General features: G+C 39.4%; 1 protein-coding gene across 2 annotated transcripts in view; it reads left to right on the top strand.

Annotated features, from left to right (window-relative positions):
* The window catches only part of PRRC1 (proline rich coiled-coil 1), a 31,005-nt gene extending 26,923 nt beyond the window's left edge, over nt 1–4,082 (top strand). For both annotated transcript variants that reach the window (XM_026056964.1, XM_026056965.1), the window contains exon 9: nt 2,275–4,082. In XM_026056964.1, coding sequence (XP_025912749.1) covers nt 2,275–2,484 — 210 coding nt within the window. In that variant the 3' untranslated portion in view covers nt 2,485–4,082. The remainder of the gene's footprint in view (nt 1–2,274) is intronic.
* The last annotated feature ends 18,184 nt before the right edge of the window (nt 4,083–22,266 follow it).

The following is a 22,266-nucleotide window of genomic DNA, read 5'->3' as shown; positions in this document are numbered from 1 at the left end:
GCTGTCTCTAATTCTTGGTTTCACATAATACACTCCATTTTGTTATTTAAAAGCTAGAGTTAACTCTTGATTACAGTTAACTTTGATCATATTGCTCTGTTAGGCAAACATATAAACATACTCAAAATTTTGAAGTGGTGTTTACCTTGTGATAGCAGAAAGCATTCTTGTTTTAACTTATATGCAACTTATTAAATATAACTTGGTGTATGATATGGATTCAGTGGAACTGTCAATCTTTAAACTTGAATTAGATCAAATTCTACTCTGCTGTCTGAAGAAAACTGCCTCTTTATATATCTCAACAGTGAAAATTAGCTTTGTTTTGTTATCTTCAGAGTTAAATTTTTCTTAGTCTTGCTGTTATGTGTTTCTGTTGATCTGTGCGTAATGTGGTGGTGAATCATGCAATCATCATGCTCTTGGTTGTTGCACCAGTTATCTTTGGTACCACTCAGTCCCTTCTAGAATCCCAGTAGACTTCTCTTAGGAACATGCAAGAAACATGCATTTCTTTAAATCTAGTCCAACATCTTTAATCAAAATCCAGATCATTACAGAGGAAAAATCAGTAATTGAACAGGTTTTTTTATAGTTCAGACTGAGAACAGACAAGAAATTTATATTGGACAACAAATGTTTTATGGTGCCTATATTAAGTCTTTTATATTGCAAATGAAAAGCAATTATGTTTGTAGAAATTCTTGCCAGCTGCATGTTTTGTTGCTTTATATAATGGAAATAATGGCAAAACCACCTGTACAGAATAGATAATATTTTTGTTAATGGGTTAGTACAACAAAATACCTTTTGCTACATGCTCCAGAGTAATACAGTTATTTCAACATCAGATATTCAAAGAAGGCATAGTGAAACTGGGCTGTATTCAGATGAAATCTGAGTGCTGATTTTAAGACTTGTTAACAAGGTCACCTAAAAATGCTGTAGTGACCAGACACTGTTAATGTGGAAAGGATATGTCTTTACCAATATCATAAAGTTTTCTGAGCACATAATGTGGGACTTGTGACTGTTCATAACTCTTAAGTAAATATTGCATGCTTTGCAAAGGTGTATTTGAGGGCTTATATTGAGAACTGTTTTCTGTTCAGAGATCTGGTGTCGTCTTTGCTGAGCTGGAGGTTGCAACTGCGATGAGAAACTACTACAAAGTTTTTTATATTTGAAGTTTGTTTGATTTTTAGCAGTAAAAAATTTTTAAATTATTCATCTGTGAAGTTAGGTGCAGTTGTGGATCATAATGGGGAATTATAGATCATATTCAGTTCCCTCTTGCAGTTAGATGCACTCTGTCATCTGCTTCTTACTGCTAGTACATTCTGAGTAGTGAAGAGAAATGCTGAATTTCCTCTCTTGCTTAGGAAGTCTGCCTTTTATGTACCTCTTGTTAATAACAACATTTCAATATTGGAGTAGGATGCATGTTCTAACAAACCTATAAGCTGTTATTGCTGCAAGACAGTAGCCTTTAGCCAGGCTGGAACACTCTATTGAACTTTGGTCTGCCATATGCAAAACAGAGAGAGACTAACTAGGATCTTTGTCAAAATAAAATTGTACAAACAATTTGGTCCATTCTGTATTGCTATGAAGAACTGAGTAATACTAAGAACAGTGTTACTGAAGCTGAGACTCATCTAGCCCTTCATTGTATACAATGGTGGCCAGAGGTGGATGCCTAGGATGAGCATGAGAACAGACAAATGCAGTGGTACTTCCCCCACTGTTCCCCTTCTGCTACCAACTTCAGTCCCCTGTGGAATTACTACCCACTTCAGCATGCTTCCTCTGTGGTCTCAGGCAAATAACTTGGTCTCCTCTGCTGCCAAGTTCAGCTTTCTTCTTGCCATTGGTTACTTGTCTACTTCATAGGGACATTTTAACCGTTTTTAAAACCTTTGGAAGGTGAGAGTCATTGTATAAATATGTATCATTATCGATTCCAGATGTTGGCTACTTTAAAAGAGAAGACTATTTCCTGATAACGACAGAATGGCTTTACTTCAAGTGTGTTGTATTTCGGTTCTAAACTGTTCAGATGTCACTTGGATCACGTTACATGTAAACGCAAAAAGCCGTATTGGCTAGCCAAGTTATGGGGCTAGAAACATTTGCGTTCCGATACCCTCTTATTTCACATGTAGTCCCACTGATACGAGTATGATTACTGATGAAACTTGTTAGTGATGAAGACAGAAACAAAACTATTCATTTCTTTGTCATTTAATAACATCTTCTCAAAATGTTACCCAGGCTCAGAGTCTCACTCCTCAGGACTACAATCTGAGATGGTCAGGCCTGTTGGTGACGGTGGGTGAAGTGCTTGAGAAGAATTTACTGAATGTCAACAGGACTGATTGGCATGTGGTATTCACTGGTGTGTCCCGTCGACAGATGATCTACAGTGCAGCCAAGGCTCTGGCAGGAATGTACAAACAACGCTTGCCACCCAGGACCGTTTGAAAGAAGACTGATCCGTGACACTAAGGAACACTGTTTTTGTTTCTGGAGTTGAAATGAAAGCTACATATTCTAATTCTCAGCGGATACAACACAGATTTGTAATCTACCTGTAACTGTATTTTACTTTTTAAGAATCGAAGGTACTTTCCAGTAGTGGAAATGAGCAATTCCAATTTTTAATAACCAGGTGATTTCCAATATCATTCACAAAAGAAGAAATTAGAACAAACAGATATATTTATAACTGGACAAATAGCATTACAGTTTGTAAAATGGAATGTGCTGTTGTTTGACACCTTGATAGGCATTTGCTGAAATATTAAAAACATACTGAGTAAATATTTAAAGAAGGGGTCTATTGTTTAGCTATTACTATTGTATTAGTAATATAAACATGTTGAAAGCATAACATATATATGCATCTCAATCCAGAGAGACTACCTTCTGTGTTAGATATTTTCTTTTGGTCTGTGCTTAGGTGGTACTTTACACCTGACAGGTTTGGTGTCTGTATATAAGTTCTCGGGACTGATGCTGAGGAATTTTTAAAACATCTAACAGTGAGCTGCTGAGGAAGAGCACAAATCCATGCTCAGCTGGTTGAAGTCTGGGCAAATAATTCTGAATTGTTATTTTCCATGCTGCATCTTTTTTCTTTTTATATGTAGCTCTTCTGTAGCAGAGATGAAATTCATCTCCCTTTGAAACACTAGACAAATTTCAAGTTGTTTCAGTGGGTTTTAGATCAGGTACCACATACACAAGAAATTATCTCAGTATTGCAGTTCCAGCAACATAATTTACTCCAGTATTTCCAAACTTTATATTTTATATGGAATTATGTAATTTCTTCTATCAAGTTGTGTGTATCAGCAAGTTAATGTGGAAAATGGTGACATTTATACCACTTGCTTTGCTATCCTGGATTTTCTAAAACATTTATAAATCTTAAATGCCTTTCTTGATGTCATGGGCACATTGTTTCTCATGTAGGTCTTCATTGGTGTCTGTTTTTCATAGCTAAGAATGCTTTATCTATGCTCACACAATCTTAAATCTTTATTCAGAAATACAGAAATAATTGTGAGAGAAAATATTTTGGTAAAAATACTTTTTTAAAAGCAAAGAACAAATAATTTTTGTTTGCCTTAAAAAAATTTTTTTTCAGCTTATATTGTTCTGCCTTTACCTTTCTTAAATGCTTTCAAAGGACACTTTTATATACAATATACTGTTAAGCCAGCTTGTATTTGTACCCAGTGAAAGCCTGTCTATTTCCAAGTAATATATTTTGCCTTAATTGGCTTCCTCTGTAAATTAGTTGAATAAATGTTTTTCCTAGATGATTGTATCTATTTTAAAGGCTTATCTTTTAATATAGCTGGTAAACAGTTTTTATCAGAATTACATTTACCTGGTCCAGTTACTTATTTGGCACATACTCCAACTGCCTGTCTTGTCTGGAAAAAAAACAAGTCCCGAACCTGATTCTTTTAGTCTTGAGGTCTCTCTTTGGGAGCACCTCTGCTCTTTGTATCGTAAACTAAAAGGGTGGTACAGGGACTTCTGTTTGTCAGTAAATGTGTGTTTGCTCTTCAGCTTGTTTTACTGTAATTTCAGTTTGCAGTGTATAACATGTGAAATGCCTTTTTTTTTTTTTTTTTTTGGACTTTTTTTTTCCCCTGCTACAGCATCTTTCATGATATAATGGAAGAGGAAGCGAACTAGTCAGTAGGTTTATGTGTGCTCACATGAATTAAAATTAAAATTGAAGTGGAATTTCTTTTTTCCTTTTCCCTTGCCTGGGCTTGGCCTTTATTGTTTTTCACAGGTGATAACTGGAGGCAGAAGAAGTTGTCTGATTTTTGCAGCACCTGGAACAGTCAGCATCACTGCAGTGAACCAGCCTTCCAGCTATCTTGTGAGGCTGCTGATGGGACAAGCTCCATAGCTGTCCTCACCTTTGCTGGAGAATTTTTAGGGCTCTAATCTTTCTTCCTCCTCCTCCTCCTCCTCTAGGAGTTTACTTTATTTATTCCAAAATGGGAGACTGCCCCTCTTCTGTACTTTCTCCTTGGAGTTGGGTGCTGGGATATGATGTGGTCAGGCGAGATGGTCTTTGTCCATTCAAGATCTCTGGCTCTATGAAGGGCTTTGCTGTGTTTCCAAGTCATCAGCTGAGAATTAAATGCCTTGATTTGATAATTTTTGATGTGTTCCCTCCCTTTACTGAGCATTATTTGTTCATGTATTTATAAAATAACATTCTAATATGAGAGCCAGGAGTTCAGCCTTTTCCCTTAAAGGCCAAGGAAAGCAAAAGTGCCTGCAGTATCCTGTAAAGCTGATTAAATTCTAAATTACTTCCCATCTGAGTGAAAGCCCTTTCCAGAGTCTGAGCCACATTGACATAAGTGAATTATGGAGTGAGTTAAAGTTATATTCAGCTTTTGAACCATCTGCTGGGTAGTGTTGTGAACAGGATGGTAGAGAAAGCTCAACAGATAGGACACTGACATCACTAAGCTAAATTTAGGCTGAAATCAACTTAGAAAAGCAGATGTCAGAAGACATTTGGATATGTAAAGATAATTCTAAACTGCCGATCATCACTGTAGCTACAGCTGCAGAAGCCATTTCTGCTGCTTTGTGAATAGGTAAGTTTGCTCAAATATAAGTGTCATGAGAAATGAAAGGAGATCCAGGAAAGCTCCTGCATTTGGAGAGGGGGGATATGGGGGAATGCAGAAAACATTGTGAGGGAACCTCCAGAAAGAAGGGAGACCAGCAGCATAAGGGTGGCAGAGATGCTGTGCTTTAGTTCCAGATTTGGAATCGCTGTTGCCAGTTGTTTATCTTTTGTAGCAAACAGTGCTGATAACTTTTTTTTTATGACCATGTTTTTTTCAGGGGACAATACTTTTACGATGTTTTGGAGATACTTGCCTCAAAGATGGTACTGTTGTCTCAGCGGGAAATGCACACTGATAAATAACACTGTAAAAAGCACATAATTTGGCATGACCTGCTTCTATTGTAGCTCCTGCCTCATTGTGACCAAAGTTACAGCACTGTAACCAGCATGGAGCGTAAGGTCAGGCTGTGAAAGATGGGTCTGCATCTGCAGGTAAGGCAAAGTGTGGTCTTAACTGCATGCTCTGCTCTAGTGTTGGGGGCACTGATTGCTTTTGCTGCACATCCTTACCATGCTACCGTGACTTTGTTCACCGCCACGGCATGTGGTATGCTGTGGACCCTGAGGCTGGAATGCAACAGGTGATTGCACCAGTGCCTCTCAGCACTGCCTAATAGCTATTTCAGGACCTTGGCTGAGATGCCCTGATTAAAAACCTTGATATGCCTGTACGCATGTTAGAATACGTTCAAGTCCAGTACGTTACCCTTCCAAAGAGAGTTTTAGATAAATAAATCCAAATCTTTCCAGCTTATGTTAACTCAAAGCAGACTTTTAAATACAGGTACAGACCTTTGAATTGAGGCTAAATCTTAAAAATGCCAGGGATTGCCCGTGAACTTCAGAGCTGCCTGGTGTCCTATGGAGCAGCAACACTTGTTGCTTTTGTGCTGTTTTTGTGCAGCTCCTCTTACCATGCCAAGCATTTAGGTGCTTTGTACAGGTTAAGGTGGTGTCTCTTTTAGGCCACTTGTGTGTTGTAAAATGGCAGCATTTTAGTAGCTGCTATGGAAAATAATAATTAGCAGGGCTGTGCTAAATTCGGGTTGAATTGTACATGCTAGTAAGAGAAGAGTCAGTGTTCTGAAAAAAATTTTCATAAGGATTTTTTGGATATGAAAAATGCTGGATATTTTTTTCTGAGACTGAAAAATACAGTTTATGGGCTTAATGAATTCCTGTAAGGAAATGGGAGCTAGCTCCTTCTGACAAGTGTGTTGAAGAATTTGAAATTCTTTTGTGTGTTTGTGTGTGTGTGATGCCAGCTCTAAGAGTGAGAGTTTTCCGGTTTCCTTCTGCAAGTGAGATTCTAGTGGATCAGAAAGAAGCTAAAGGTACTGTTCCAGTTTTTTTAGGCTAGTTAATATTTTTAAGGAAAAAAATACCCAACAACTGATTTTTAAACAAGCATCATGTTAAAATGACATTGTGTGTCACTCAGATATTTTCTGTATCAAGTTATGTGCTGAAACAAATACCCTCTATTATTGGGAATACCCAAAGCCTGCATAATTGATACCCAACCGAGGTCCGAGCTGAAAGCTTTGGGAAAAGACGGTACCTATCTCAGTAGCAGTATACTCAAGAAGAGGAACTAATGCCTGCCACTTAAGAGTATATCTGTGAAGCAACATGTTCATGGGGTTGCATCAGAGATAGGCTTACATGTGCTATCTTTATTTTTGTTAGTACAGGTGGCAGCAGAAGGAAAAATACAGGGGCATAATTAGGGTCTGGGGAAGTCTGGACTGGTTGTTAATTTGTGACAAAGCCCTTGGCACTGCTTTTAATGCTTGTTGATTGTGCTAAGGTACAGGTGGCACAAGTATGGCTACTTGTGCTGCATTTCCACCTTTATCTTGTTATCTGAACCTGCCCTAGGAATATACAAGGCTCAGAAGACTGCACAAAGATTAGAAATGAGGTGTATGCTATGAATACATGCCAGGGTCAGATTCAGCCCTGTTGCAATTTAATTGATTTCACTGAAGTCACAGCAGCTGTGAGTAAGAGCAAATAGTACTTACTTATTCTTTTCGACTCCTTAATGTGTTTAAGTACTTTCTAGAACAAATATACTGGTGTGCCCTCACTCTGTAAGATTACATACATGAATTTCAGATACGGTGCCACAAATGAGGATGTTGAGGGAGGGTGTGACTGGCTTTATCAGTAGAGAAGAGCTAGAAATTTAAGTGTGCCAAAACTGCATTGCTTTTTTAAAAAAAGCTCTCTTCTGGACTTTCAAAGTCAGTAGTCTCTTTGCTTAGAGGTTGTATAGTTACCCTAGCTCTTGCTTTCACACTGTGATCTTAGTCAGATAGTGACTTTGCAAGCAGTCGTAAGGGCTAAAGATATTACAGCCCCATTGGTGGAGATTTCTGCCCCTGCTGAGAGGTCTCTAGCAGAACAGGTAATAAGTGTGCGCTGCTCATGATTAGCTGAAGTTATCTGGGGCTGATTTCACCCATTGTTTTGGCTGCAGCTAAGCTGAGTTGGAAGGTTACTGCTCTTGGCCTGGCCTCAGAGTTTTCATCACAGCAGCATTCAGAACCACACCATTTTGTTAAAAAAAAATCTTGGTTATAAAACTCTCCACCCATTTGTTGAAACTAATCTGGATAACTTTGACCCAACTGCCCTCTTAAGATTTGCCATAAAAGATTTACCCTAAGTGTCTGTGGAGGGAGGATGAGATATGTAGGGCCTGCTAAAACGGCAAATATAATTTGTTTTGGTGGAACATCTTGATCCAAGATCCAAAACAAATTGCCTTCAAGCCTTGAGGAGAACCCCAGTTTTCTGACTAGCCAATATACTCTTCAAAATGCTCTGCTCTAACAAAAGATTTTTAGAAATACCTCCAATGCCAGTTGTCTTTTTTTTTCTTTTCTTTTTTTTTAAGATACTTGCTCACCTTGATTGAGATAGTGAGCAACAGCAGAAGAGGGCAAAGAAAGGAATGAAGCATGAAAGAATGAAAGAAATCAGAAAAGTAACAGTCGTAGGAACATTCAGCTAGGAGCAGAGGAGAGCTAAGACACAAAAGGTACAGCAGCAAAATTCTCTTTTAAAAAGAGCTGTTCAATGCACTGAATGCAGGAAATAGAAGGTAGCTGAGAAAGCTCACAGAAACATGGTGTTGTTCCCAAAAGCTTCTAAAAAATAACTTATGTGTCTTCTGCTTTTGGCTAGTTTTGGAAGAGCATCAATATGTACATGCAAGTCTTGCACTAGAGATGGGCAGCATAATTGTGATTGAACATGTGCGTTTAATGAAGTTTCCAAGTTGCCCTCGGTGTTTGCCTTTGCATACAGCGTAGGCTAGGTTTTCCAGTGTGTGTTTTTCAAGGGGGAGGTTTTTGAAGAACTTCTACCAGTATAAACCTGTGAAATCTGGAATTCTATTAAAAATACTTCAGGGTATTTGTAAAAGTAGTTTGTTGTACTGTAAGCATCTTTTTTCGTAGTAGTATGATGTAGAGTTTGTAAATGGAAAATCAGATTTTATCTCCAAACAGCATTCACTGTGAAAGCCAAAACTCTCTTTGATAATGTTTCACTAAGCAAATTTTTGAAAAGCTGCTCTTCTCTTCTTACTGTTAACAGATACTGGAACGAATAGCAAAATGAGAACATTCTGTATCCCATCAAAAGTTGCTAAAAGAGTTGAAAATTAGTATAAAATACTTTCAAACTTAATTAGTTTTCCAATGTGGATCTTAACTTCAACAACTAAATCTGTTTGTAATCTATCAAAAACTCATGTTTTGACATACTGAATCTTGGAGCTGTTTGGCCTTGACTTCATGGCTCTGTCCCATCCGTAGTTACAACTAAGGAAAAACTACTTGCATAAAATTAATGGTTTATAGAGCTACAATTCCTAAATGGAAAAAATTCCAACTGTTTTGATTTATCATCTCATTGTGCAGTATTCTGTCAAAGCTTTAGATATTCCAGCTAGTTGACTTTGTAAAGCAGCCAGAATATGACATGGCAATTAAATTGTGAATACACAGTGCTGCAGAGGAATGACAGATCCAAAAACACTCAACTGCTACTTCTGAACTAATGTAATGATTTTTTCATAAACTGGAATCATAGTAAATAGCTCGAAAAAGGTTACAGGCAAATGTAGAAATATATTTTTGTTGAGAAAGTGATTTCCAACTATTTGGCATTTTACAAGTGTGAATGAATGTAACCATGGACTTCCTATGAAACAGCAAAGTATTTCATATAGCTCACAGATCAGCTCAATTAGCTTCTCAACGTCATGTTGGCTGTCTTCAGTACAAAAAAAAAAAAAAAAAAACAATTCTGTGTCCAGATTTTTTTTGGTTTTCATAACAAAAACATGTTTCCTATAGTACTGGAAAAGTATACTCCATGATAGGAATGAACATACTTTTTTTTTTTTAATCTGGTGCTAGTAATGATGCATCAAGACTCTCAGGCTTTTAATCTATTTCTTGCAGATAAACAGTATGGGTTTGAAAAAGACCACACTTTTAAAATCAGCTAATGCACTGACTCTGTGAACAGTGCGGTGAACCACTGAGTCAAACTATTCTCTCAAGCTTCCCTTGTATTCTATCAAAAATTGTCCTATGAGGTTGAAGTTTTCTCTTGGAAAAGCTTATTTTGAGTATCCCCAAGTTCATGCCTTACATCTTGTGCAGCTGAATCAATTCTACTCTGAGTTCTGTAGGACTGTTTCCTAATGAAGGAAGACACTTTTCTCATCTAAAGGGAAACTAGTGGGAATTTTTCCTTTCAACTCTGTAACAAGAGTGAGTAGAAGTTGCCCTGCTTGTGAGCTAAAAATTGATTAATTTTGTCTCCTGGTGAGAAAATGAGTAGATAGGAGGTACAGGCTTAATTAAACTCTCCTGATCAGCTGTATTTACCAATCTGGGACAGGCATGTCCCCATGCCTGGAATGGCAAAGGAATGGCATTTAACTGGAATGAGAAACGCTAATTTATTTTTTCCTCAAGGATCATACAGAGAGCTGTTCTGTATCCTTTTATGATAGACCACACATGAATCTATAGTATATCAGGATCATCTTCATGATTGAATTCTTACAACTGCAGGAACAGCTGTTGCAAATAAGTGGTGACTGCACCAGGAGTTCCTGGGAAAGTACAGGGCAGGCACTAAAGAAGCTGTATTTTGACCAGTAGTGGGATTCCCAAGATAGCTGTGTTATCCAAAAAGAGGTGAAAATAGAAATCTCTCAGAGCAACAGATCTAGAAAGTCTCCCCATACGGGCACACAGTTACCCCACAAATAATTGTGTGTGCTTGGCATGTTGCTGTGGGATGAATGAATATAGTTATGCATCTGCAAGACAGATACTACAATTTGTTTTTTAGTGAAACCTATTAAAAACAAAAAAAAATTGTGTCTGAAGAGGAAAGGACAGGAGAATAATTGATTTTAATGTAATGCAAGCTACTGCTAATGTAATAATTGCACTGTTACATAGTTCTCTGCAGATCTCAAAGTCTTTATAAAAGTGGGCATCCTAATGCTGGTAAGGTTGTAAGTGTTATATTGTAAGCATTGGTACGGCACTCTTTGCCATGTAGATGCAACCCAGAAGTCTTTGTATCTGCAGAGCTGATTCTTTTGGATGTTGTAGCCACCTTCAACTCAGTAATATCAGATGTACAAAATGTGGTCTTAAATTGATAAATCTAATCAAATCATAACTGGAGGTAAGGTTTTGGGGGTTTTTTCTACTCTGAAAAATCAAGTGCCAGAAATCCCATGTATCTGTGAGGGGATGTTCTCATACCAATCTGTGTATCACTAGTGGTAAGTGAACCACCTACAGTCACTGTTAGCTTGGGAGTTAGCTCCTCATTTCTTTATGCTTTCTGGGGCTGGGGCAAAGTGCTGCTCTTCTTCACCGTGGTACCTGTCACCATTTCTGCTGTTGCCCCTGTAACCATCCAAACTAAGTTTGGAAAATGCTGCACTAGGGATTTTGCTTTTGTTCTGTATTTTTGGAAGACTGTCCAATACTGCATGGGAAATGGTAAAGGTGTATATTTGCATATTGGATTGACACACGAGACAGAATAAAGACTAACTATTATCTGATGCGTTTGGAGCAGTGCTAGCAAAGCCTGTACAGTACTTGTGTGAGTGCAAGGAGCTCTAGGCAAAAGAGATAAAAGAAAACAGTGATCCCTTTTCTTTTCCAGTAGGAATATTTCTGTCAGTATGAAAGGGAAAACTTTGTCATTTTGCCCACAAAAGACTTTTGTTACACTTCTGAGTCATCCAGTTAATTTGTTTTGCTAATTTTAGTTACCACTCATTGCAGCATGTTTATATTACCTAGAACTTGCTCTCTGTTTTCTTGATGCATGAGCCCTTTTCCCTCTCCCCTTTTTGTTCAGTGAAAACATGTCTGTTTTTAGTCAAACTCCAGATTTTTTGCTAGTGTAAACCAGTGTTTTATTAACATAAGTGAAAGCGTAGCAGTTTGTACGGACTGGTGAGGTAGGCCCACATTTTTATGGCTTTGATTTGGTTTCATAATGAAGCTTTTAACAACAGTAGACCATAAGATGCTTAAAGTTCTGCAAAACTGAATAAAACCAAACCATTGCTTCCATGTAACTCATTGCATAGAATAAAATGTCTTTTTTTCTGTTTGTTCTGACTTTTGACTTATGGCAAAATCAAAACATACTGGGTTTGAATCCAGAGATATAAAAGTTGAATGAAACCCACAGAAACCTAAGCTTGCAAACTTGTCATAGATTTCATATGTTGCCCGGAATTTTATGGCCTGTGAAATGAGTCTGCCTACTCATTGGCTGTGATCAAAACCACCCTTCTGGTTTAGCACTGAATTCATCTGGTATTAAACAGAGGGACTGAATAAACATTGTTCTGTGAGAACAGATCTCTGCAGTCACTGTCAACACATGTTTTTAGGATGAAGTTGAGCAGAACATCCTGCCTCTGCCAGCATAGCATCCTTCTAACTGTAGAGTTGCCTAATTACCTTTAAATTCACTTTCTGTTAAAATAAAGGCATATTTCTGTTGCCTTTTGAAGGTGTCCAAAGCGTCTGGTCAGAAAACTGTGACTTGTAGTGGAAACTGGCAAATTGTTAGTAAGTTGGTATGAAAGGAACAGTTGCAATAAGACAATTCCAGTGTGTATCTTTTTGTTTACTTATTTTTGTGCAGTGAGGGGAAAGATTTGTTGGTAAAGAATGTAATTGTATATTCTTCATATCTTCAATGCAGTAGGCATTGCAGGGAGAATGCTCAGACAGACGGAAAACATAAGTCCTCTGGAAATTTTAGTCTCTTAAAAGCAGTCTAAACGCCATATGGTTTTGCACACACTAAGATATCTACATAAAAGTGACAGTCACTTGCAAAAATATCAGGACAAAGGCAAGTTGTATATGTCCAGGTATTTATGTATAGTCATTCCCATGGTGTTTGAGAACCTTGTGAGATCTAACACATTAAAGGCTTTTTTTCTTTGTCTCTTATTTCATACAGTGAATACATAATATATGTGAGAAGTTGGGATTAAAGGAATCGAAAAGTTAGGGTTTCTTCTGACAGGTTGTGGGGCTGTTTGAGCAAACTGGATCACTTGTGCATGCAATAGCAATCCCTTCCAGTTTGACTAGACCCTTGTTTGGGTGATGGCAAGTTCCCACAGAGTGAATGCTTATGTCCACTCCCTTCTTTCTTTGCTGCACTTAGTGCTATCCATGTGATAGCCTCAGTGCTGTACTTGCATATGAATTTTTCAGATAAGAGCATTGAGGTTCACACAGTTTCATGCAACAAAGCAAGTCTAGTTCCCTGGGCTTTCCTCTGACCACAGGCAGAGCATCTCACAGCAGTGTGCTGAGCAGGGACTAGTCTTCAAAGGTCTGTTTTTCATCACTTGTTGAGTTGCACGCACCGGGTGACGGACTGAAAGCAGTTGGTCTTTTAAATTTTGGATGTGTAATCCATCACTGTATTTTCTTCTGTATATGCCTGTAAAAGGGAGATGAGCTATTGTTAAAGCAGTTCTGTAATTATCCACTGCAAGGATACTCATGCCAAGGACTCAGGGCAGATTACAGGAGGTGCCAGCACTCGAGTATTGGAGCTTGCGGCCAGTGCAGCTGCATGTACCTGGCATGTCTCTGCCAAGGTGGAGCACTGGCATACATCTGCTATGTTCTGCTCCTGCTGATGCCAAGGGCAGGCAGTTGTGGATGGGTATTGGTTTTATTTTGCAAGCCCAGCTGATGAAAATGTGAAAATAAAGACAAAGTAAGGCATGCGATATATGTGGACATCATATGAACGTACTACTCCTTGACTCTTAACTTTCTTACACTTGTTACACTGTGTCAAAATGAAGCACTGCTGGTTTTGTTGGTTGTCTGTTTTTGAGGGGTGGGGGGTGGGTTGTTGGAGTTTGGGGGGGGTTGTTTTGTTCATTTATTTATTTATTTATACCAGGGTACTTATATGGTTATTCTCTGTATTGGAGATCGTTTTAAATAGTTTTTATCCTCAAACATCTTTAACAAGGAGCAGAACACAGGAAAAAAATAGTTGCTGTGCTTCTGACAGATTTGGCTGTGCTTTTAACTCTCCTCTCCTGATTTGTATTTTCAGCCATCCTAGTCCTGCTCTTTATTCATTTCTTCTCAACCTACTCTGATGCACTAACACTCCCTAACTTTACCTCCACTTCTTTTAATTCTCTTCATTTAGTGTTCTTGACTCATTTCCATTTTAGGGAAGTCCCACTGTTGTCAAAGACCCTTCATCCTCTCCCTGGATGCTGTTAGGAACTTTCTGATTCCTCCTGCCTTTGCTAACATGTCGCCCTGTCCTCCTGCTTCTTGGAGGAACAGCTCAGTCAATGCTGCTTGCCCTTTCTGCCCTCCGCTTTTGCATCCAGCACTTAACATCAGTGAGGAGTGCTGGTCTGGCAGTCACAGATACATACTTAAAGCTTCAGGTCTTCCTGATGGTTTTTTTTCTCTGTGTGATGTTTTCTGTCATCTTCTTGAAGAGGTCTTCAAATACAGCAAAGAATTATCGTTGCGCAGAAGACCGAAAGAGCCAGACTTGCAGCTAAAGAGTTGTGGTTGCCTGCAGAGGAGATCGCTGTTGTGCACACAGTAACCACCATGGTACTGCATTCACTGGGGACCGTGTGAGGCTCTAGTCTAGAAAGTGCCTTTCATTTTAAAACCTCATTTTCAGAACATTTTTATTATGTTCACTCATTTCCTGGTGGTGGTTGGTTCCTGGGCCTCAAACCTGTCAAGCGAACTATTGGAGGATAAAACCTGAGGATTTCCAGGGCAGATGTATATAGGTCTTTACCTAGACATTTTTTGAGCCAAATTCTTGTAATCTATTTTAGTTATCATAAAAATAAGCACACAACCTGAATTTTGCTGTTTTCTAAATCATTCTTGTAACATTTTTTTTAAAAAGTAAAGGTAGGAGGAAGAGTTATGTTTTGTTTTTTGTTTTGTTGTTGAACCAGTAACATGTCTCAAGCTACATCGTAGCTTTGCAGCCTGCAGAACTATGTTCTATTGCACAGGGCATCCTTCTTATAAAAACACAGTTTAGTCCTCCTCCAAAAATAGTGGCAAGAAAAAAAAAGTCTCTCTAAATTCAATCTAGGAAATGATTCTGTACTTCACAAGAATAAGGGAAAATAATCCTTAAAGGCAGGGCACTGGATGGTGTGTGTGTGTGTTTGTGTGTTTTTTTTGTTTGTTTGTTTTTGTTTGTTTGTTTTTTAGAGCACTCTAACAGTTGCTGGTATTTGTAAAGATATACTTTTCAACAGGATCTCCCTCAACTCAAATGTACAGAAAGAGAATGAGTGCAGAGCATAAATGATTGAGGCAAATAGAATTTTAGGCTGCAGATAGGCTGCAATCTCCTGTTTAGCTGATGTTTCACTTAATATGCTTTTTTTTTTAATGGAAATAGCAAATTTATTCTTCTCATTTCATACTGCAAACAAGCAGGGAGAGCGTGTGGAGCAGGTGGTGGGAAGTTCAATGGAGAAGCAGCTAGTCTGGTGAGCAGAACTGCTTTATGCTCTATGTTTGAGGGGTTTATTTGCATGATGCAACTTTAGGCAGTTATTTGTCAAAGCTGGAAGATCAGGCTCCCGCTATATTTGATGGTAAGAGGAGGGCTTCAGAGAACAATCTGAAGCAAGAATCTAGGTTAAGCTTCTCCAGGGAGTGATTCACTCTCTCGAGTTTATAGAGAAGTTCTTGTTTCCTAATTTAGATGCTTGCTTTGGTGGGCCAAGAATCTTTCTAAGGTGGACTTTCCACTTGTGCAGCAGCAGCAATATTTAGCTTCAGTTTGCTCCCTTCTTTGATATACTGCAATTTTAACATGGGTAAGAGAAGCGGTAACGGTCTCTCACTGGGAACAGTGCTGGGATGAGATGGATGCTCTTCTCCTGCCAACAGGTCATGGCTGCCGAGCCATGGCCCCTCTTCCTCTGGTATCACTGGGAATCTTCCTATTGATTTCAGTCATGGTTGGATTTTGTTCTGGATTTGTTCTGAGACAATGAGTTCAGAGATTTTTGAATATATCCTTAGAGTATGCTCTAACTTCTGGGAAGTGTGAAAACGCATAGGAACCTAGCCATAATATTACTGATGTATCTACTTTAATTGAAGTATGGTTCTGTTTTGAAATATCTTTTCCCGGTGAAAGCTGGTAGATGTCGTCTTCATTGTTTCATAGAAATTGTCTTGGCTACAACTGAATGCTAATGTGGATTAGAGTAGGATATGAATTGAAAATACAGTAGTTATTTCTGAATAATTCTATGCATGCCTGTTCCTGTTTCAGGAAACTGTCGTGTTCCCATTGAGTTTCATGCCACACATGGAGTTAATCAGGAAAAAGTCTGTGTGCAGACAAGCTCCATATCTGCTGCAGTTCACATATGAAAAACAGTTGTTTTTCCTCAGTATTAGTAACTGATTGAAAACTTGGTTGGGAGGAACAGAGCACATATTTCCAACACCCAGAATGGCTGTCACCATCAAAAGCATATCTCTTGTATTTTGAGAGGAGATTTTTTTAGGTTAGTGGGCTATTGCTGGCCTCTGTTTATTTGATAAGTTATGTCAGTGATCTGGCTTTGAACTGAAAAGTGGAAAATTTTACCATTCTGCTCACAAAGAAAATGTGTGAATAAAGGGCAATTTGGCAAACTTAGGTCCATCACCAAAGTTCTTTACAAGAGGTTTATTTGTATCAGATCTTCGCCCTTTAAAACAGGGACCTTACCAATCTTCTGAAGTAAAGACGTCCTTCCCTTGAAGAATGTTTCAGCTGGCTCCATCCCCAAAGGTGACCTTTCACGTTTCCTGCCTAATCAAGTGAAGAGAGTATCTCATCACACTGCCCTGACCAAGCTGAGAGTCAAGCAGCTGCTCATATTTCAGGACTGCCAGTCCAGTCCCTTTCCCCTGCTTGCATATCACTTAACTTCCAAAAGCAGAAGTGTGTGCAATTTTTGGCAGAAGGAATTTTCTAAGAGAGACTGCAGAATTTGTTTAAAATAAAATTGTAGCATATGTTTTAGTTATTAAAAACTCAGAGTAGGTGGATACATGCCACGTGGATCCTATGATTGATAGCATGGGCTATTTAGATATATACGTGCCTCTAAAACTAAGCTGTCTTGTGGCATTTTCTTCATGCTAAAAGCATCTATTTAATCTCACACAAACATCTGTTGTACATTTGTGCTCTTTGATGAAATTGAGGTGTAATGAGACTACAAAGTAGCTCTATACTAGTGATAGTAGGACTTACTCCCTTCTGTCACCTCATTTCAAACTAGCTGAAATACCTATGCTCTGCATGGGGGCACTGGATTGGATTTTAAGTTAATCAGGCAAAGGAAGTGATTAAAAGGGAAAGTCAGCACATTTATTCTGTATCCTTGCTGATTAAAGACAGATTGGATGTGAAATCCCCTTAGTGTAAAGTGTTCCTTTTATAGCATGATATTTATTCTGAACTTAGCATTTTGCTGTCATCTCTTTTTAGCATGGAAATTTTTAAGAGCTGATGAAAGAGAGACTTCCCTCAAGCATTTCATTAGTGTTTACTTTGTTTTGTTGTCTTCCTTAACTTTAAGGAAGAAATCTTTGTGCTCAAGCTGAGATAAGAAGTGCAGAATATGGCAGGTCTTACATATATTTGAATCATAGAGAACATAGTGGAAAACGGTACCCAGTTTAAGGAAAGCTGTTGTTCTAGAAATGTTTTTAGGGTTGAAATAAAAGAAGTGGCATGGGGTTTGTGGTGGTTGCACTAACATGTTGCAAAAAAAGCGCTAGCCAACCCCACTGCAGTACATATCAGCTGTACCAGAATTCTTTCATAGACTAAATTTCGGTAAATCCAAAAGTATAAAGGGATTCAAAAAGAGGCAAATAGAGAAGTATAAAATAGAGAAGTGTATCTGCACAAAGATGCAAATGCAACCATATCTTTAAATTGCATCTGCTAGAAAATGGGAGGCCTTAGCAAGGGAAGCATCACTGCATGCTGACCTGTTCCTGTGTTATTTCCCTGAGAGTCTGCTTGTGACCACCATCAGAAATAGGGTGCCTAGCCAGAGGGCTCTTTGCCCTGACCCAGCCTGGCTGTTGTGTTCTTATCTCTTACTCCAAGACAGCTGCTGATAAAATCCTCCAAGACTCTTTAGGCGTTGACTTAGAAAAGGGGCTATCAAGTATTTCTCCATTTTCTTGAGAATTAATACTCAAATGTTCATCCAGCCTATATTCTGGTTCTTATTCTGAAGTGACTAAGAAGCTAATAGGTGTTTACTTCCTGCAACTCTACTACACTCGGTAAAATATCTGTACTCTTGTGTAGAGTCACTTATTTCTCCTCTTTTTTTTCTGAAAACAAATGCCTCCTGGTTTCCTGCTGTTTCTTTTCTCACTCTTACCCTTTTGCCTCCTACTATCAAGCGCCTCCTACCCACACCTGAAATACTGTTTTTTACCCCTGGATGCCCAATAGGCAGACACTTTCCATTCATCCCTTTTCTTGGTTGTTTGGCAAGACAGTCAGAGAACAACTAAATGAAAGAAAAAATCTGCTCCCCAAAGCCTACGCTCTTGTACTGGCATCTCAGTTTTCTACTTTCCTCCCTTGCCTCCCTTTTTACACAGATGGGGTACGTGCGCTTTAAGAACAGTTGTCCAGCTCATGTCTATGGGACTGCTTATGTGCTTTCCTAGACCGGCTCAGACAGCATCTCCGACAGAAGTAGTGAACCTTGGTCTTTAGGTTTTACAGTCCTTGGTGCAAAACTCAGCGGAAAGGACTGTGCTGAGGTAAAGGCAGTTTTAGGTCATTTCTGATTTCCCTTGGATCATAGATCCCTGCAGGGTTTGGACTGTGGGTGGAGATTCACTGGTGGACTGGAAAGAAGCCTTGTTGCCTGAGGATCAAGTAAAGAAAGAGTTCCTGTTTCCAGTGGGGTTTTATGAGATGAACTGCAGGAGGCAACCCTGTTCTTCTCATTTTATTGTGGAGGGGAACTATTTGAGCCATCTGTTGGACTGCAAATCCAGCTCTTTATTTTCAGCAGTGCCACTTCTCTAAAATAGCCTAAATTGTGATCATTACGGAGTTGTCTTGATCTGTCAGTTGCTTGTACAATAAGCAGAGGAAGATATTGTCCAGGCCTAGGTAAATTATCGTTAAAATAAGTGTTCAGGGAAACATATCCATCAGACAGGACTGCCAAAAGACTGGCATCAGTGTGATGACTGCAATATTAAAGAATAAATAAAACATGGTATAGAATAAAAATGAGGATAAAATGCAATCCTAAAGCGCAGGCAAGCAGACTGAGCTTGGTGACTTGACTGAGAGTTTATGGTGGGAGAAGGAAATGTGAAGGAGACTGGGGTGGGGAGGGGTGAAAAAGGTTTAAGTGACTTTGGGCTGGAGAAACCAGCTCAGGGACAGACTAGGAGAAGACGACTAAAAGTTTGTTACCTAATCTTATTTCTACCGAAGTTTAGTAATAGAACTGCCCTTTGCGACTGCAGACTCAAAACCGTAGCACAACTCTGAGGCAGGAGGAGGTGTGAGGGAAGGAGCGCAGGGGCTGTAGAAGGACAAACACTTGGAGAGCTAGTCAGGGTTCCCCCTCTGGGAATGTGGTGCAGGGAGGATTGCCATATCTTCGTGGCAACATAGGAACACGTAACCTAGTGACATCGAAGTCCCTGGGTCCAACCTCTGTATCTAGCTGTGGTCACACTGCATGAGCTTGTTCACACATTTGTCAAGCTCAGCCTTAAAATGATATTTCAAGGTTGCACTTAGGCCCAAACAGAGTGGTCATATCCCAGTCGCTTCTTGAGACAGGCCCTCACACATGCTAGTCCCAAGCTGCGCTGGGCTTTGTGGGGCAGAGCATGTTGCCAAAACCATGCCTGCAGGTATGCTAGTGCTTCAACGCATGGCAGAGCAGTGCTCCAGCCTCTTCTTTGGTCCTGTTTATTTACTAATACAAACATAGCCAAAAGACCAGTTCACTGATGCTTCTCTGATAAAGAATCCTCTTAAGCTATTCACCGTTGACATAAACTGGAGTAGCTGGTAGCTACTGGCCTGCCTTAAGCTAGTCCATCAGTGGAAGAAGTGAGAACTGGCTAAGCAACACTCCCTCGGTGAAGCACCTCGGGCAAAACAGAGCAGAAACTGACTTCTCCTCAACAGAAGTAGAGTCGTTTCCTTTTTATTAATTTAACACAAAAAGAAAATAATAAATATTTAATTTAATTATAGTTTAAATATCTACTATATTGTGTATAATATTTTTTATATATATATGTATAGAGAGGGGGAAAACGAACCCTTTCTCATTTCAGTGTCTTGCCCCCCCCCCCCCACCCTCTCCAAGGCTATTAGCACTCTATAGAAAGTGCTAAACTGTAACAGAACCTTTCATGGGTCCACTGGCTCCCAAAGAAATTAACTTTCTGCAGACTGGAAGGAGAGCTGAGTTTGCTCTCTTTCTGTTAAACCAGACTAGCACAGACATACCAACCATGTTTGGGCTCTGCGAGATTGACTTATCCTGAAAGTGTCACACTAGGCTGGTCTTCGCTAAATGGGATGATAACCCGTTTCTGTGATTACTTCTGACGTGAGAGAGATTGTTAATGCTTTCATATCTGTGGCAAGAGAAGACAAACGTGGAATTACTTCTCATCCCAGTGCGTATTCTGCTTAAAGACTTGATAACTTCATAAAACATACTGGAGTGTCCTGGGAAAGTAGAAAGCATTGTAGGAATTTCAGAATTCATTGTTTTTCTTTTTTAATGTAAAGTCTTCTGCCCTAATTCATTCTCTAGTTAATTAAAAGAAATCTGGCCAAAGTCATGTGGCAAATTGTGGTTGCTTTGTGGGCCTTCAGACCTTTCTTTGACACTTGATGAAGCGTAACCATTCATTTCCCTTGGTTTATATCTTTAAACTGAATGTTTGAGCCATAGCGATGAGGCAGACCGCAGGCTATCAGCTTGAATAGAGGTGCACGCTGTTGCTGGTCTCAGTAACGCATTCTGACAAGAAAAGCCATCTTGGATCTAGTTTGAAGAAATACTGATGGCTTGCTTGTTTGAAGGTCATTTTGACCTCCCTAAAAGAATGCCTTGCTATGCAAAAGCCAAATGTGTATTTTCTCTGCCAGGAAATGTATGGGCCAGGAAAAGTTCATCCTTAGCAGTGTCTCTTTGATACTTGCGAATAGGAGATTCAGCTCTCACCTGTATTTTCTAGCCCTTCACCTGACCATCCCAATTTATTCTTTTGTTGATGTAGAGGACTTATGAAACGTGCAGCTTCTGACAATTTGAAAGTAAGCACAGACTGACTCATTTATTTCTATTTCTTCACATGAATCTGTCTTTGGGCCCTCACTTTGGGACACTCACAGGCCGAAAGCCTGGTCCAAGAAAGTCAAAATGCTCAGTGACCACAATAAGCTCAATCTCCCCCAAATTCTGTCTGAGGGTTAATAATAATAATTAAAAAAAGTCACACCACCCCCCCCMCACACACACACACACTCACACGACAAACATAAGTTCTTATTTTCTTCAGGAAGTAATCTTTATCCTCTGGGCTTCTGGGGAAAAAAAAGAAAACAGTTAGCTAATCTATTCATTTCTCTGTTAGGAAGGAAGGAAAGTCAATCAGCTTCCATCTTTACAGCTGCTCCTGTTGTGAGTTACAAGCTAAAGCTTCCTTAGTGAAAGACAGAAGCAGGATGACAGAAGGGCTGTTGGCAGTTTGCGGCTGTCTTCACCACTCTGTGGATTCAAGCAATGAAATGAGTAGATACCTCATTTAAATTCACCCATTTGGAGAAGCACGCATCTACAGAGGGAAGCAGTAGAGTCGTGCTTGGGTTTCACAGCATGGTGTTATCTTGCCTGTCGAGAAATAAACTGATTTGTCTCCGACTTCCTTGCAGAAAGCAACTGGAAAATGTCCTACCTGGTGAGCTCCAGAGGATGCTTCCTTCACAGCCTCTTGGACACTTAGAGCAGAAGAGGCTAAGGAAATTAAGGAAAGGGCACTGTAGTTTAACCTAAAAGGAAGACATTGCAGCTATGAACAGGTCTCTAGTGTTAAGGATGATCTTAATACCTAAGGAAGATTTTTATTGTCAATCACCTTAATAATGTGAACTGTTGTTTTTCAAACTGGTTTCATTACTGCAAATACAGGTTTTTAAGAGAATGTACTACTTTATCCTCACCTCTAGGCTAGCAATAAAGGTAAGTGTGGGAGATCTGGCAGCCAGAAAAGATCCATTCCCGAGGATCTCCAGTCCTCCAAAGCCAAAGCGCTGGGCCTTTGGACTAGCATTCCTCGGTGCACTTCAGGCACGTGGAGGGTAACGATTCCTGTCTCCACATGATGGCACTGGCTGATAGCTGGGACCACAGGGTCCAGCCCTGTGAGCAAAAAACGACT

Source organism: Apteryx rowi, unplaced genomic scaffold, assembly GCF_003343035.1.
Source record: "Apteryx rowi isolate R43461 unplaced genomic scaffold, aptRow1 scaffold_135, whole genome shotgun sequence".
In the NCBI taxonomy this organism is placed as follows: Eukaryota; Metazoa; Chordata; class Aves; order Apterygiformes; family Apterygidae; genus Apteryx; species Apteryx rowi.
This window is presented reverse-complemented; position numbering and strand designations above follow the sequence as displayed.